At 46.6% G+C, this 16,064-nt stretch overlaps 1 protein-coding gene across 1 annotated transcript in view; it reads right to left on the reverse strand.

The window, feature by feature from the left end:
* Positions 1-14,078, reverse strand: part of LOC122176713 (MLX interacting protein) — a 44,992-nt gene extending 30,914 nt beyond the window's left edge. The window contains exon 1 of the mRNA XM_042865490.1: positions 13,708-14,078. Within this exon, the coding sequence (XP_042721424.1) occupies positions 13,708-14,078 (371 nt within the window). The remainder of the gene's footprint in view (positions 1-13,707) is intronic.
* Positions 14,079-16,064: the final 1,986 nt, after the last annotated feature.

Genomic DNA, 16,064 nt, shown 5'->3' on the forward strand with positions numbered 1-16,064 from the left:
GGGGCTGGGCAGGGAACAGGCCTTCATCTCCAGTCCAGCAGACAGCAGGCTGTGGAAACTTCCCCAGCTCCCTGACAGGCTGTGTAAGTGAGCCGGGGCTGAATTAAGTGGGACACGAGGCAGAAGCGTGCTAATGCTGATGACACGGAATCCGTGTCACTTTTCCCACACGGCTCTCGTTGCCAATTTAGGATTGGACAGGCTGAGGGAGAGTCCTGGAGCCCTGGTTCCCACACGGGGATGTTAACATCAGACAGGGCCAAAAGAATGTGAAACACTTTCAAAGCCTGTCAAAAAAAACCAAGTAAAAATGAATGCAATTTGTTCAGCAATAAACTGCTGAAAACTGGAAGGCTGAGAAGCATGGGAATGCCAAGAAGTTTTCAGGATGCTCAGTGCACTGAGAAAATGGAGCACTATCGCTGCTCAGAAAGCAAACTCAAAATCCTTCCCCACCTCCAGCGTCTCCTTTAAGGCAAGCAGAAAGACAAATTCAGAGGCATTGAAAACTGAACGCTGGCATCATTCAAGAAATAAGTCAGCCACTAGGGTGAATGGGCAGGTCATAGTGGTTATGATACAATTATGTTTCCAAGCTTTTGGAAAAGTGAGGAAAGATGAGAACTGTTGCTGAGTGCATTACATTTGGGGGGGGGAGGGCGGGGAAGAGCGTCCTGGGGGCACAGCAAACCAAGTCAGTTTGCACAAACACAAATCACACAGGAACAACTGCCAGCAGCACCAGACAAGCAGGATTCCCTCTGCCCCTGACCTCCCAACAGTCACTCCTGGTCAGCAGGATTGCGCAGGATCCCAGGACAACAGAGCTCTTCCAGCCATTCAAATTTCTCTCTCCTTAGAGCTATATACTAATCAGGAACAGGAAGTTTGAAAGCAGCAGTTTAAAGCTTTTCTGTACTTCCTGCCTCTCCAGACTACATGCAGGCAGCCCTCCAAGTGGCATTTCTTATAAAGTCATCCCTTTGCTCACAGGAACCACTATGACCAAATATCCCTCAGCACAACAGTCCAGACACTTGCCCATCATTCACCCTCACATTGGTGAAGACACAGTTGGACGAATGATCCCCTTGCCAAGGACACATCTTCAAAGAGTCCCACATGGCTTATGTCCCAAAGCAAGCGGTGCCTTCCCGAGCAAAACAATTACAATATCAGCACTTTCCTGAACCTCACTACAAACAACCTCTACTGCAAAAATCCTCCCTCACCAAACGACCCTCCCCCATGACTCTTCTTCAAATCATGTTTTTTCCACGTGCAAAAAATCACAATATAACAGCCTCAGCCTTCGCTTTGTAGAGTTCCTTGGAGTGCTCAAATTAAATAGCGTGTCACACATTTACTGGTGTAGGGAAAACAGTCTCTAACCTTCCTAGGAGCTGTGTCCCCATTTCCAAAAGCTCACTGTACCCACACAGGCTACAACCACCACATGCAGAGGTCAGATCCCAAACCTAATAATGCAGCTCATAAAAACTGCTAGTAAAAATTTAGGCTCTTTAAGCTCTGCAAAGACTTCTACTGGAGATCCAAGTGTTCTACTTGTATGACTGGATACTGAAAACAGATGGGATGCATGCTGGGCTCTTAAACAGAGCTTTCACTGAGCAAAACATTATCAGAAACAGTAATTAATTGGCTTCTATTGCAGATTTGCACACATCTACTCGCAGAGCCTCGAAGTTGAACTGTGCTCTTTGATAATATTTGCTGATTTGATAAAGCAAGTGAAATCTAATCACGTGGTTCCTTAGAAGGGTTAACTATTTCACACTGCAAGACAGAACAGAACTCAGGAATGCCTCTTGTTCTGATGCAGTTTGATTACTCCTTCCCCTCCTTTACAGAAGGAATGACTCAGATCACAGAGGCATTCAAGTCACACACATACTGGCTGTGCTTTCATAAAGCAGAGGAATAGCCAAAACCTTCAAGCAGCCTCTCAGGGAAGGCAGCCGAGCAGTAGGCTGGTATCACCAAGAGCAGCCACACAGCAACACACACTGAACTTATCTGAAGTTTCCAGAGGCCCAGTGCCACTGACATGTACTGTCCTGTGCTGCCCAGAAAAAAAACCCACAATGTTTCTGCAAAAAAAAAAGAAGCTACAACAAAATGAGCGTGCTTGAAGGCTGCAGCTTCTGTAAGGCAAAAGACAAGCCTCTTATTAACAAAGATAAAAGGTTAGCAAACAGTGACAGTGCTGCCTGGAATTTTGTCACTGCTGATACAACAGCGTCTAGCTGACTGCAGTCCTTGGCAACAGATGTCTCCTGCCTTACTGTAAGGGCTGTATGAACAGCCATATGGGTCAGGCCAAAGGTCCCAGCACTCCAGCAGCAGCCACAAGTTTTTGGGAACAGTGAGAACAGGACATGTCTGCGTGATGCTCCCTCCAGTCCCCAGCATGCTCCCACTGCCTCCAGTCCCACATACTTCCCATGTTTCTGCTGAGGGAAACTGGTAAAGGCAGGATAGCCCTGCTGTCACATCTCTGCTGGCCTTGCACATCGCAGGCAATCCTAGGACAAACCAAAGTAAAACATGGCTCTGTCAATTACCAGCAGGGTCAGGAAACCAAGAGCTTAAATCAGCTCCAATTCATGCAGTGGGTTAACTGAGTGCTCTGCATACCTTGACTCAGTGCACATTTCTGAGAAGTTGGTCTTTTGTAAACACTTCTCAGTTGTTAAGGGAAATGATATTTATCTACTCTCTAAAAGCACATAAGAAGAACTGTGGTACTTCTTTCACTACGTCTATAGACTCTTTTATTCATACCTGGGTGAGTTGAATGTGTATTGATTTAGCAGCTCTTTGCCTGGAAAAGGGAGGGATAATGGCATTCTTAATAGACAAGAAGCACCGCAGTGACTGCTGCAACAGATTCAGATATCCCAGTGTTTGATAGATTGCTGCAGGCTTTCAGCTATTTCACAATGTCTGCTTTCTATTTTCACAGATTTTTAGGTGTCAAACATGATTGCTAAGTACCTAAAATAAATACAGTTTCATCCTTAGGGATATTTTTGTCTTTGGTCAAACGTTTTCCCCCATCTCATCACTAGGTTCATTTGAACTAAGGCTGTAATAAATAATGACAACAGTCAAAGTATTCCTCTGGCTCTGCAGCAAATCAAACTATTTCACAATAATACCAAAATCCTTTGATTTACTTCTTCCTTCCTAGAAGTGCTATATCCTCAAACCCAAAAAAGTCATTTCTGTGTGTGTTCCCAGGCCGTCCGTTGTTCCCCTACTACAACCTTCAATTTTCTTTCTCAAAAGCTGCGTTAAAGAGCAAAAGAAAGCAGACCATTCCCTCTCACTGCCTTCCCACATTCGCCACACCACCACCTAATTTTCTGTTCCAGCACTCTCACCCTCCATCCCAGCAGGGACAGATGTTTACCAAGCAAATAGAAAGCTGGACTAAGCTGTAATATCCGTGCAGACATTATTATGCAGGAGTTCAAAAGCATACAAGGAAGCATTTCTACCTTTGTTGAACACTCCATGCAATGAGCTAACACAAACAGAGTGGTAGGTAACATTCAGGTCCTTACGTACTGCTAACATACCAACAAATTTCACAGCCCATTCCTGAACCCCCAGCTCAGCTTAGCTGAACTCAGACCTTGTTGTGTTGCCTTTTGCACAAACACAACAAAGTCTTCCGCTACAGACAGCTGCCACCATCACTACCATCAGCAGACTTTGACTTGCCATGGATAAGCCTGCTCACATTTAGATACTCCTCATAATAAGCAGAAACCAAACATCCTAGAAAATTAATTATATCATTCTTTGCTGTGGAAAACGTGGCAGCAGATAACAGCTCTGGCCACTGTTTGGTACATCAGAAAAACAGCACCTTCCACTGGCCTCTTCCCATTTGGCACTTCCGTAACAGCTGACAGGGCCAAAGCCCAGGTATTTCCTGTCTCCAACATGCTACAGAGTCATTGCTCTCAATAACTAATACAGGCTACGTCAAGTGTCATACCAGAGCACCAAAAGCAAAGGTCTGCATAATGAGAAGATAATAAAGAGTGGTCAAGGACTTCAAAGACGGATCACAAGGAACTGAGCAGCTCTTCCACAATTCACATTCCATTACTCCCTGCCCCTTTGGAAATTATTTCATTTGTGACGATAAATAACTGAAAAAAATTATCAGCAGCCAAAAATCTGTGTTCAAGATACAGACGGAATATGTTCCGCTGAATAGCCTGTGCTGGCTGCAAGCACACTCACATGAACGTACAGTTGCTAGATGGTAACCAAATGCAGTGGGCCCAAGTTATTTTTAGGTCTACTGTGAAGCCCCAGTGTCACTTCATTCCAACTGCTGCTGTCCAAAGACACAAAAGTACATCACGCAGGCGTGGACACTGTACCACCAGTCCTAGTTTGCTGATCTCATCCTGCACTAGGATTTTATGGGATGAGAACTTTGCCAAGGTGATAAAGCCCCTGGCAGGGACATGGCAATGCAGACAAGAGCAATGTTTTTGACAGCTGGCTCACATGGGAAACTTGTGGCTGCCACACTGAGGAGTGGCTGCATTCTCTGCAGCCCTGCTGTGGGTCTCAGAGCCACGCACCTCAGCTGCTGTGTCCTTGAACTGCCACAGCACAGCACCGGTTACTGTGAGACCTTGAAGGAAGAGAGAGTAAACAAAGTGGCAGAGGGAAAAGGAGGCCAGGACTTTGAGTAAACATCCCATGCTGGAAAGTTCTGAACACAATGAAAGTGGCAGATTCTGGTGGCAAAAGCATCCTCCAGGTCCTTGAATCTTGTTACACAGAAATACTGCTAAAAGGAAAAAAAATCCCAACCCTGCTGGTATACAAGGACTATCAGACTTCAGTGCTGGAAGAATCAGTGAAAAGAAAAGCCCTTATCCTGTTTACGCATGGTCCTGCAGATCTGATCTAAGTACAAGATGTACTGCAAAGTGCAGGACTGAAGAGCAGCCCAGCATGGCTCTCCAACTCAGCCTGCCAGGTCACAGCCCCAGGACCAAGCGCCTGCGTTAACCACAGCTGTTCAATGACAGTTCATGTGAGATCTCACTCCTTTAGAAGGATACCACAGGAAGCAAGCACAGCAGAAGACCTCACAAACACAATGCTGAGACTTGCAAGCTGCCACCTTCCCCCTAGATTTGCAAGACTGAAACATAAACAACACAGCTGCTGTTTCACTTCCAACACTAATAATGGCAATCCTCTTTCTCAAAAGGGCCAACCTATTACACAACAACAGGGCCACTTGGATCTTCCCCTTACCCCCTTGGTCACCCACAAGGCTCAGCTCTGCATCTCATTCTTACTCACAAGCCACTCCCAGAACAAGCAGATTCCACTGAACTCCAGCAAAGACAAGACCACCCTTTTATTTTCCAGCTGAGGTGGGAAGATATCTTTTTGTGCTCGTGCAGAAACAAAACCATAACGAGCATCAGATTGCTGTACTTGTACAAGGATAGCTCCCTTTGAAACCAAGAGGGTAGGTCTCTCAAGCTTCCTTCCTTCTTCTGTTTCGGCTCTGAACCATTACCCCAAAATTCTGTGCTTCAGTTCCCACATCACTGAGGGAAAGCACAGGGAAATACTGTTTATCTGCAACTAAAGAGAGAAACACAAACAAAACATGTAATTTATCTGTAAAGACATCCTCTGCTTGCTCTGGTGTGGTTTAAATGTACAAGAAAGATAACCTCTGGAAATGTAAAGATCTCCCATGACATTAAAAAAAAAACACTTCTCTCTGTACATAGCAAGGCATTCCCAAATACAGAAAAAATACAAATAATAAAACACATTAAAATATAGAATAAAAGACTGCAATCACTGCTTCCATGCAGCTGAACTACAAATAGAGATGAGAAAGCCTGTAACTGTGCATCAGTGCTGTAAATAACGTTCTGATGATCAAAAAGCTGTCTGACAAAACTTTAACGAGCCATTAAAATTTGACAAGGCATTAAAATCTTTTTACACATCTCAGGAAAAGCTTTCTACTCATTAAGTAGAAAGCTTAGCTACTTAAACAGCTGAATCCTTTTTCCAATAGCATCATGCTATGTCACAAAACACATCGTGTCAAAAGGGTTATCTGTAGGTCAGCGGAGGTCTGGCCTAAACACACTAACATATCACCCATTAAACAACACCAGATTCGAACACCCTGCTCTATGAAATCCAGGTGGTGATCTGCAGGTGCTCCCTGCCTGTTCTGTCACCTTTTGCTTTATAGCTCAGAGAGAATGAAGCAGCTGCCAGACTTGCTCATCTCAACCTGGGCTTTGTACCTTCAGCGTACAGTGGGCATGGGCTGGGAGCTGCAGTGCTCCCCTGCTCTGCCTCCTGCAAAGGGCATCAAGCAGGGATGTTTTGGCTAACTTCTCAGGTTGCCCGGCCAAGGGAACCATTTGGCTGTGATGTGGGTCTGGACAGCTTCCCTAGGTCCTGTCCACGTCCAGTCCCATTTTCTATTATTCATAGGAAAGCACAGCTGACAGCCTGAACAGTGTTTCACAAAAGTAACTAACTGTTGCTAAATTTGCTCCCAAATAGCACTCTGGATTTGAACACCTTAAAGGTCAAACATAAACCTACTCAAGAGAGATGGAATCACAAATGCCCTGCAGCCAAACCTTCACAGTGCAACTGAACAGCCAGAGCCCCATTTCACACACTCCTTTCCCACTTCCTCCTCAGGGGCTTTAAGCTTGCAAGAGACCTGTAAGAAATCATCACATGCATGAGAATGACAGGCAGATGAACTATCCCTATGTGAGTTTGAGCAGCCAAACCATCTGCTCAGTCCAACACCCGCTTAGTGCAATGAAAGCGAGCCCAGCAGCTGCTGTGCATCAAGCCAAGGGAGGGGAGCAGACAAGAAGCTCGCAGAATGCAACCAGTCGCCTGACAGCATGGCCCTGCAGCCATCTGGAGCGCCACGTTCACCTTTTGTGCAAATTTCTCTTACAGAAAGGGGTCATGCCTCGCTTGGCGGTGAAGTGTTTGACAGCTTAAGGAGGTGGATGCCATTTAGACTTCCAAGTACAACAAAACACAAGGCCAAACTTCTCTATGCATAACAGGATTTTTCTAGGAAAAAAAAACAAAAAACAGAAAACAAAAAAACAGGTATTCCAGAGGGGAATGGTCAAAAACAGACCTGAGAATCCTAAGCTGATGTCTCGGTTGTCCAAGCTTCCTTGGCAATGGCACACACCACAGCCCTTTCTCAGGCAGCACGGTGCTGCTCACAGCCCCCGTTTCCCGTGAGCAGGTGCTCCTCACCCGCAGGCCAGCGAGTGCCAAAGGCAGTAAGCAGCACGCTGCTTTCCCGATGCATTTAGATTACTGTTAAAATACCAGCCTGGTTTTACTACCCTGTAATCTGCATCTGCAGCTCCCCATCAGCTACAAGGCAATGCCTTTTCTAACAGGTGTCACTAAGCTGCAAGTCTTTTGCCTCATTTCCTCCTAAATCTTCCGTTTGTCTCCTTGCCTTTATTACTTATCTTTGTAGCTGAATGGTCACCTCTGATATAGATTCCTTTTAGGTTCCCATGATAGATCACTGCTCAACTTTATGCCTCTGTTTCCCCTTCTCAAAAAGGCTGCTGCACACACCTGGCTTTCTGCAGTGTCTTTTCCACTTTCATGAAAGAGAAAGGGAAAAGTAAGCAGTTAGCTGATTTATCTAAGATCAACAAGCCAGAAACTAAGGGCCAGAGAAAGGCTTTGTGTTCATGTCACAAAGCAAATAAGCTGCAGCAAACGCATGCTAAAACATTTCCGATGGCCATTACTGCCTGATTTACAAAGAGATGCCTACATTAATTTTACTGCAAGTAGCATAAAGACAGCATGTTTCACATTCAAAACAAATAACCAGAAACAACCCTCCAGCTCCCTTCTGAGTAAACAAACATATTTTGAGAAGCCCACATTTAGAATTTCTGTTCTAGCAGTAAAACTAGCAGAACTGATTTCAGGAAAGCCTAGCTTTTCCTAACCCTGTTTTCCCAGCCTTCCTGCTTCAGAAACTGTGACAATAGTGTAACTTCAGCTTGCACTAAAAACAATCAGATTCAGAATTTTCCATCACTGTCTGGAACACAAAGAACCAACTCTATTTTCTTTGGAGGTCACTGAAACGAGTACTTTTTCTAAGCATCTATAGAATTGTTTTATACATATTTTAAAGGTTTCCTTCCCAGAGCGAAAGGAAAGTTTATAGGACAGCTGTAAAATATTTCAATAGCCATCAAAGAGTTCAGAAAGCTCGCCTCTTTCCTCAGAAGTAGCTTAGAAGTTTTGTCTTTAAAGAGACTGTTCATGCCTGTGACGGTACAATATCAAAGGACAGATGAGGAAAACTGTAAATGCAATTAATTTCTGCATACAAAGGAAAGGAAGTAGCTAGCATATAGCCTACGGTCTGTTAATTAAAAATGAAATAACAGATTAAATCCTAACTGCTCCAAGCTTCTAAGCTGATCAGCTTTGTTGTTTTGTTTTAGAGAGACAAACCTTTCTTTCTCATAGCAAAAGGAAGCAAGGCAGCACCAGAGCAGCCCTCGCACTCCCCCTGCTCCCATTTTATTGATAGTATCGTATCCCCTTCCTGTTTTCATCTCCACGACCTCTATCACCACTATCGACGCCACTGTGTGCCTTTAACTTGGCCCTTCTCATTCATCCAATGCACTTCTCAAAGATCCTTGTAATTTTACTACAAATCTCAGGCAGCCTCCCACCTCACACCTTGTCCTCTCACTCCCCTTTCTTTTCAAGAGATCACCCAGCATCATGACTAGGTGAAAAATTCCACTCCTACAAAACATCTCACAGAGCTGACTGTCTTTCAAGCCTTTCAGTTTCTCTGCAAATTTAGAACACCTTTCTGGCACTGCAGAAATGCCTGCCCATAAGCTCAGTGGAGCTACACAGCTCCATTACACCTCCCACCACTTCCCACCTCGCAGCAGCTGTGGGGACCCCTTTGTTTAAGGCTCAGGGATACAAAGACAGATGAGCAGCTGCTGTACCATCAGCCCTGCCTTCCAAGAGTGGGGAAATCTTTTTCCCCCAACATGGAAGAGTAACAAACAAGAATGATTCTGTGAACTACAGAAGGAGTAGATAGAAGTTCACGAGGAAAGCTGAGAAATTGGGATTTTTTTGGCTTTAATTCCTCTTGCCATTCAGAGGAAAGAAAGAAAAACAGGTAACCAAAATGCTGATTTCTGCTGCCAAACTCTACTTCATTCAAAGCCCACCATAATCACACAACACAAAATCCTCACAAAAAGAAATGCCAGATCTCGCAGTTCAGCCAAGAACTTGGCAATCTGAGGACACACAACTCCCCATTTCCCTATTTCAACAACCCAACAAAAATGATGGTTATGAAATTCACGTTGTATTTATGCCAGAAAATAAGATCTGTTCACTACTTGGGAATGCAGGACAAGAAAACTACAAGACAACACGCAGATGGATTGGTAAATCACAAGATGATATCAACAGCACGGTTTTTATAAGAAGTGCAATTACTGCAGACCACACCTCTGCAGTTCACCCTGCAAAGCAAAAAAAAACCCAAACCAAACAAAGAGCACAAGCCACCAAAAGCACCAGGCACGGAGCCTGGTGGAAAAAAAAAGGGTTGTTCCTGCATCTAAATCTGTCTTCGGAATTTATCATTTCCTCCCAGGCATGCATAGCACTGAAGTCACCCAAATCTTAATTTTAATGAAGACCTTTTCACACAATCTCTATTAAATATTTACTTTGTCAAAACAAATGCATCTTTGAAATGAGCACAGCTCAGCAACCTTTCTGCAAACCTTCCTGAGGCTCAAGGTTGTCACGGCGCAACTCACCAGTTATTAAATAGAGCTTAAAAGCTTGTGACTATATCAAGCACTTGACTTAAGCAAGGTAATAGGCTCAGTAACACTGTCCTGATTCACATTATGCTCTGAACACAGCATACCTTACCACCCAGTGCTCATAACACAGCAACTCAATTCGAGTTAGGATTAATTTATGAAGTGAGCACAGGTGCATTTGTCAGAGTTGCTCCCACAGGTAGCATATAAAAATGCACAGATAAATTCTGGAAGCGTTTTATCTCCAAGCTGCTAGCACCATTGCCAAGAACTTCCCAAAGCACTCACTCACTGTACGTGGAAACGTGCTTTAGAAACAAGTCAATCCAAAATGTCAGTCCCGCACCAAAGGGAATGTTTGTGGCTTACGTCTACATAAAGCAACGGGGTCAGATTGCCGAAGAGGAGAGATGAGATCTAGAAATGACCTGGCAAGCTTCTCTAAAGCAAACTGATGCCACGGCTCCCACACTTCACACTCATGTTCCGTGCAACTTTAACAAGCAGGATTCAGAAGGTTTTAAACAAGTACCTAATGCCAGCACTAACACTCTTACCTTAAATACAACACCTGGCGTGCTCCTTAAGCTCTCATTAGAAGGTGAGAAGGTTCTGAGGCTACTTTAAATAATAAACAAGCCCACAAAGTCATTTTCATTTACCCTATCATGTCATACCGCTGAGTAAGATTGACATCAGCTGGCATAATTACATGTAACAGAAGTCTAAAAAGAAAGCCACCCACATTAAAGAACAACTCACGCTCACTAATTCCTAAAATAAGGCTCGTGCTTTGTTTACACCATGTACGTGACCACACACAGCTGGCTGACCTGTTCCCTCAGCTGCATGGATCTTTTGCCTGGCAATGCAAGAGGGAGATCTGCATTTCTACACACATATTTCAGATTTTGGATCTTACACTGCACGTTCCCAAAGCAGAACTTTCCACAGGGAATTCTGCCACTCCCATATTCCAGCCCAATGGGGCCATTCATGGCTTGCAATGTCCTCTCTCACAGCACATTTTTTCACCTCACAAAAGCCTTCAGCCTGGGTGCTACAAGGAGCTGGAAATTATTCTTCTGCTGAAGATGACAGCGCTGTAAGACAAAATTTGGAAAAATTCTGTCCAAATCTCAAAAAAAGAGAATCAACCAACTTACATTACGATGGGCTATAATCAAAACATCTCAGAATATAGTTCAGCTTGGGAAAGTTATTTTTGAGTGATATAAATATTTGGACAAGTTTAAAGTTAGTAAAGGGTTCCAGTAAATTAAATATCAGGATTACATTTCATTTGATGTAATTTATGTAACAGCCATTACGGGCCACATAATTATTGGCATAGCTTCTCACTATTAGAAGGAACAATGGCAAAGGTCGTTTCCATTTTGGAAAGCATACTTTTTAAATCTTTATGTATAAAGCAGCCTACCCACCCTATAGCAATTGCAGTACGTGTGCTTCTTATGCACACAAAGATGTGCAAGGTCACACTGTTTTACAGCACTGAGATGAAAGGGCTGGAAGAGAAAAACCAGGGCTCTTCTACCTCCGCCAGCACAGTACAGTTACCACAATCAATCTCATGAAAAAACCTGGTGACATGCAGATAAAGCACAGCCCGCGTGACACCTGTGGTAAACTGCAGCGTTTATAAGTAACTTATTGATTTAGCAGATTGTTTTAATCTCCAAACTGTATGGCAAAGCATGCTCTGGCCATGTTTTCCTCTGTGAAATCTGAAATGAGGCTCTTCTGCCTGTGCAGATGGATACGTGACTGAGACACATAGGGTGAAAATCAAAATCAGGTTAGCTTGTACTGCTCGAAGGCATGAGGGAATCACTTCCATCATGTTCAGAAACAGCTTCTTTTTTAATCATAAAAAAGCGTGGCACTTACTTAATAGAACAAAGCTATTTAAAACAAAAAAATATATTTCCAGCACAATTAGAAGAGGCCAGGCTATGCTACGCATCCCCAAGTGGATGTGATTCAGCATAAATCTGACCATTTCCAATTTAAATCATCCTGACCTGGTAGAAAAACTTCCTTTCCTAGTTCATCAGTAAGACAGATAGATAACACAATTTAGTGCTTCTTTTTAAGACTTAAACACTGAGATATCAGCAATGGGTGTCAAGTGTAAATAAATATTTCACACACAACTCTGTTACTTCAACTTCCTTGTTTATGTACTTAATGTAGCTATCAACCTGCTCCAGAAACACAACTTGCTGGCTCAGGCCCTTCATTGCTGGCTCTGCAACAGCCACAATGCCAAAAGACACTTCTGCACCTTTCTTCTGTGGAATTATTTTCTTGTTTTTCTCTATTACGGGTTTCCATCCAGTGACAGCAATAGAATAAGTGTGCACATGATATCTGCATTTTTTGTCAGCAATGACAAAGATACGGCAAAAGTAATAATAAAACCATCCCCAAGCCAACCAGAGCCCCTCAGACCAATGTGAAGCAAAGCAAAAGAGGCACTTGCTGTTCCCCTGAGTGCCGTGTGCCTCAAGGAGAGTACAGACCACCGCAAGCCTCAGCCTACACATGTAATAGAGGCTGGTGAGGAGATACACAGAAGCTGTGTCACTCGTGATACTTTTGGTTCCTCTCTATATTCCTCTCAGGCAGAATGGTTAATTTTTAGTGTCACATTTTTGATTCTGTTTTGTAAACACTAAGATTTTATGAGCCTCTTCACATCAGTAATTAATAACCTGCTGGTACAAATTACCCAAGCAAGGTTACTTGCAGCTCTGTTTTCTCACTACAGGTACCAAATGGACAATTCTATTGTTTACTCTTCACTGAGCAATACCTTCAAAATAAATAAATTCTAAAACCAGAAGAAAAGTCCCTGTAAAATGGCAAAGAATAGAGACATCTGGGGTGGGCAAAGTTCAGCTCCAGCTAATATGGCTCCTACAAACGAAGATAAGTATTCCTGTTGATAATGCTCAAGGGAGTTTTCCATCATCCCTTCTAATCAACTTCCAGAATAGGTTTAATAGAGAACATCAGACAGGATCCCGTTCTGTTCTATCGCGTGGAACAAAAGGTTCGGGCAGACACACATCCTTCCCAACACTTCTGATCCATCGCTCTGCCTCCATTTTGGAAGACAGACAAAGGGCCTAAATGTGAATGTAACATCTGAATAAATTGATGGAAAGCAAAACCGAAGTCAGAGCGCGAGGCGCCGATCAACCCAGGAAGTGCAGCGCTCAGCTGCAGCCAGCGGAACAAAGGAAACAATGACAGACTCTACTTTCTTGAGGCAGTTACAGAAAGAAAGCCGGGCAGAAAGCTCCGAGAGCAGTCCCCGCGTCACACGCGTTCCCTGCGAGGCTCTGCCTCGGGCTCCGGGCGCCGAAGGCGGCCGCTCACACCAAAGCCGGCGGCGACGCCGTGCGTTGCGCCCACGGCCGCGCTCCCACGGCGGGACGGGATCCGCGCGCCGAGCTCCCCAGCGTCCCCGGTTCCCCGCACGCCACGAAGCGCAGCGGGCGCGGGCTGGGGCGCAGCTTCCCCTCAGCGCCGTGGCCTAAGCTCAGCGCACGGCCCGCGAGGAGCCCCAGCTCGCCGTGCGACAGAAGCGGCTTCCACAGGGGGTCACGCAGCCCCGCTCGGCCCCGCCCGCCCCCGGCGCTGCCCCGGCCCCGCGCCCTCGGGCCCCGCGCCCCTCCCCGCTCCCTCGGGGCTTTCCCCGCGCCGCTGACTCACGAGCCCCGGCGCCCGGTACCTGTAGGCCAGGGACATGCACTCGAAGAGCTTCGTGAGAGACGCGTCGATGCTCAGCCGCCCCCCGGCGCCGCCGCCCCCTCGGGCCGCCCCGAACTGGTAGGTCTGGCAGGTCTGCTCGTTGACCGTGTCGAAGTCGTAGCCCTTCTTGGGAGGGTGCTCGCTGTGAGGCGACGACACCATGAAGTGGCCCGAGTGGATGATCTGGGGGCCCGGCGGCTGCCCACGCCGCGGCCCGCACCGCCGCCCCCCTCCTGGCGAAGCGCCGCCGTCGTCGGTGTCCGACGAGTCCTCATCGGGCTCCGTGCGGGGGGACAGCGGCCCCGCCGCGCCCAGGAGCTGCGCCGGCCGCATGAACACGTCGGCGGCCATGGCCCCGCTGCTGCCGCCGCCAGCCCCCGGCCCGCTCTGCGCCGCCACCGCCCCGCTCCGCCCCAGACCGGCCCTCACCGCCCCGCCCCGCCGGCAGGAGCCGGAGCCGCAGTCCCGCCCTCGCGGCCCGCCTCTCCTCGTTCGCGCCTCAGCGCCACGGCACTCAGCGGCCGCGCCCGACAGCGCCGTCCCGCAGCTGCGGGGCGCTTCCCGCCAAGCGCCCCCGATCGGAGGTTCCCTCAGGAGAAGGTCGTTCCGCCGCCCCAGAGCGCAGCCCTGCTGCCGTTCACAACGTGAGGGCAGGGCCACCTCGCGTCCTCCCACACATTCACAGCTGCTCTGTCCTTTCTCCTTGCACCTCCACAGGCACAAAATACCGTGGCCAAGGAAGGCGAGGACACCGCATCCCTGCTGCCACACTGCTGCTCTGCCCCCAGTTTAATTCCCAGTGTGGTGCTTCCAGGGTACATGACGAGGTCACGAGGTAGCACGTGGGGAGGCCTTGAGCAGCGGTGCAGAACCACCTCTGGCTGCAAGGCTGCAGTCGTGCTGACCAGAACCAAGAATTACGTGCAGGTCTTTGCTAATATTCTTCCTCAGAATAGCAGCCCTAAGCTCAGCTAAGTCCAACAGTTCCCCCACACAAAGGAAGACGAAGGCATCATTGCCATGGGAGGGCTCCAGCCATAAGAAGTCTTTAAAATCAAGACTGATGTTCAGCTCTCTGTTGCATCACATATGGCAGTTCTTAAGAAAAGGCTGTAATCATAACGTTGCTCTGGAGATGGACATTCTGCTTTACTTCATTAAGATGAGCACTCAGGGCACCTCCAGGCCCAAGGCTGCTGTCTCTCCTCCCCTCCACAGCGGGGAACTCCAGGAGGCACAGGGAACACCACAGGCCCAGCAGTGTCCCTCAACAATGTCTTTTCTGACTGTTTTTTTTTAAGCAATCTGTGGTGCAAGGCAAAATGACGAAGGCCACCATCTTCTGCTGTTATTTCTTCCAAAAAAGCAGGCTTTCAGCACAGGAGTAGAGACATTTGCTTATAGTTGAGTTATAATACACACTGAGCAGAGACACATTCGTGATGCTTAAAAATACACCTGCAGCATACACACCACAGCTCTCAGTGGTAAGAGATTATCTTCCTAAATGTCACAGCCTGGGAGATAAGCCTTCCCATTTTGATGAGGGAGAGATCAGGGAGACTTACTCACAGCCCCAAGACCATGGGGTGGCTGCAGGATTGGGAGCCCAGTCACTGCTCCCGCTCTGCTGCTGCCCATCCTGCTTCAGGCAAACCACAGCCAACCTGCAGCTCTTCCCCGCTTTTCAGGCTGTGCTGTTGCTCACCCCTTTACCAGCACAAGCCTTATCTGTTGAGAGATTTTCACTCCTGAGACCTGTCTTGAGTGAGGCTGCAATCCTCACTCTTTTCCTTTGCTGTTTTAATGCCCCACTCCAAAAAAATGGAAAGAAAAAAAAAAAAAAAAGCAACACTACAATTAAGTAGTTGTTTTTCACACAAGATTGAAGTGATTCAATGAAAGGATCCCACAAACACCCAGTAAATGCAAGGGAGGCACCAAAACGGACCAGCCAGGAGCAGCAGATCACCCCCCCTCCTCCCCCCCCCCCAGCTGTCTGGGCAGCTGCAGGCTACTTTGGGACACAGTACATAGAATGCTGAGAATAAGCAGGACACTTCCCATCCACCCTGAATGTAAAGAATCCTTTCAAAACTCCCAGGAATTTTTATCCTTGCCAGCATCAGACTCTAGCATGCCTTCCAACTGAAGCGCGTTTTCACACTGTGCCCTCTGCTCCAATTTAAGCTTCCACAAGACGTTAGCTGAGTACTAAGCACTAAGCCAACAGCAGGCATCATAAACCTTACATTACCAAGTTTTTCTGCAGGCTGCCGTAACTTCATTGCCCATATTCATCTGCTGCTGTTACATTATCCACACCCAGTCAGTGTC

This window comes from Lagopus leucura, unplaced genomic scaffold, assembly GCF_019238085.1.
Source record: "Lagopus leucura isolate 7727_CA_CO unplaced genomic scaffold, USGS_WTPT01 Super-Scaffold_806, whole genome shotgun sequence".
Taxonomy (NCBI): Eukaryota; Metazoa; Chordata; class Aves; order Galliformes; family Phasianidae; genus Lagopus; species Lagopus leucura.